Raw genomic sequence first — 1,368 nt, 5'->3', positions numbered from 1 at the left:
CGAGTGCACACACATGGGCACAATACACACACAGCATATTAGAGAACCATCTCAAGATCTATGTAGAGACTAAGGGGGAAATGTTGATAATTAAAAACCACTGTATTTTGTCACTTCTTATGGTTGTGAACTCAATCTCAATACCCTCAAATAACTTTTGTTTAGAAAGGGAGATTCTCACTCTAGCTTTAGAAAAGAAAATGCGGGTTCCGTCACCCAGACACGCGAAGGTCAGCAAGTCGGTTCTGTGCTCGCGGTCGTGCCGGGATGGATTCCTCGTCGTCGTCGTCGTCGTCGTCGTCGTCGTCGTCGTCGTCATCATCATCGTCGTCGTCTTCGGGCGCGGGTTTGGGTGCAGTGGACCCACAGTTGCAGTATTTCATCGAGGTGGAGATGCAGAAGCAGCGCTTCCAGCAGCTGGTGCACCAGATGACGGAACTTTGCTGGGAGAAGTGCGTGGATAAGCCTGGGCCAAAGTTGGACGGTCGGGCTGAGGCCCGTTTTGTGAACTGTGTTGAGCACTTCATTGACACAAGCCAATTCATCTTAAATCGACTGGAACAGACCCAGAAGTCCAAACCAGTCTTCTCAGAAAGCCTTTCTGACTGATCTCAGCATTACCTCTTTGGAAAAGTAGTTCAAGAAATGAAGAGCTGTTGATGGGATGGCTGAAGAAATGGCTATGGGGGGGGGGGGGAATTGGCTCCCAGTTTTCTTTATCATCTTGGGACGTCTTGTCACCTGAGAACGAACAAAGACCAATTTTTATGTATGGGAGTTGAGAGTCATGTGTATTTGGTTGTGTTTTTAAAGCTAATCATGTGAAAATAATTGACAGATAAATGAAATTATGAGATGCATATTACTGTATATGGGACTATGCTTTCTCAAGGTCCCTTAACTGCTTTATATAATTTTGATAGTGGAAGTGCTTTCTGTAATTTGATAGTGGGACCACATAGGGTAAATCTCTATTTGTATGGATTCATTTCTGATTTTTTAGGGAGATCTTTGTGTCAGAAAGAGTAACAGTGGGGAAATAACCTGGCACTGTTTAACCATGAGCTTTCTTATCTTTGTAAGTTCGACTATCAGAGCTGAAAAAATTCTATGGGTGTTCATATAATCCAGCCTTTTAGGTTGTCTTTCTCCCCTATACCGTGATTTACTTAAATATCAAATTGAAAATATGGTCTCAAGGTAGAACGGGCAGCCTGAGAATCTAGAGGGCTTTAGTTAGTTATAAAGGAATCTAGCTCATGAGCATAATTCGTACTACCAGACTGCCACAGGAGGAAGTTAACCTACTCTGTATATCAGGATACAAAACCTTCACAGATGTGCCTAAAGAGATGCTAATGATTTAGG

At 43.1% G+C, this 1,368-nt stretch overlaps 1 protein-coding gene across 1 annotated transcript; it reads left to right on the top strand.

The window, feature by feature from the left end:
* Positions 1-306: 306 nt before the first annotated feature.
* LOC131911079 (mitochondrial import inner membrane translocase subunit Tim8 A-like) lies at positions 307-664 on the top strand (the record flags this gene model as incomplete). Its single annotated transcript, XM_059263042.1, has 1 exon — positions 307-664. A coding segment is annotated over one exon (303 nt), but the record flags the coding sequence as incomplete, so codon positions are not given.
* Positions 665-1,368: the final 704 nt, after the last annotated feature.

The sequence above is a fragment of the Peromyscus eremicus genome, chromosome 5, assembly GCF_949786415.1.
Source record: "Peromyscus eremicus chromosome 5, PerEre_H2_v1, whole genome shotgun sequence".
NCBI classification, from domain to species: Eukaryota; Metazoa; Chordata; class Mammalia; order Rodentia; family Cricetidae; genus Peromyscus; species Peromyscus eremicus.
The sequence above is the reverse complement of the archived record's forward strand: the minus strand, read 5'-3'. Positions and strand labels throughout refer to the sequence as shown.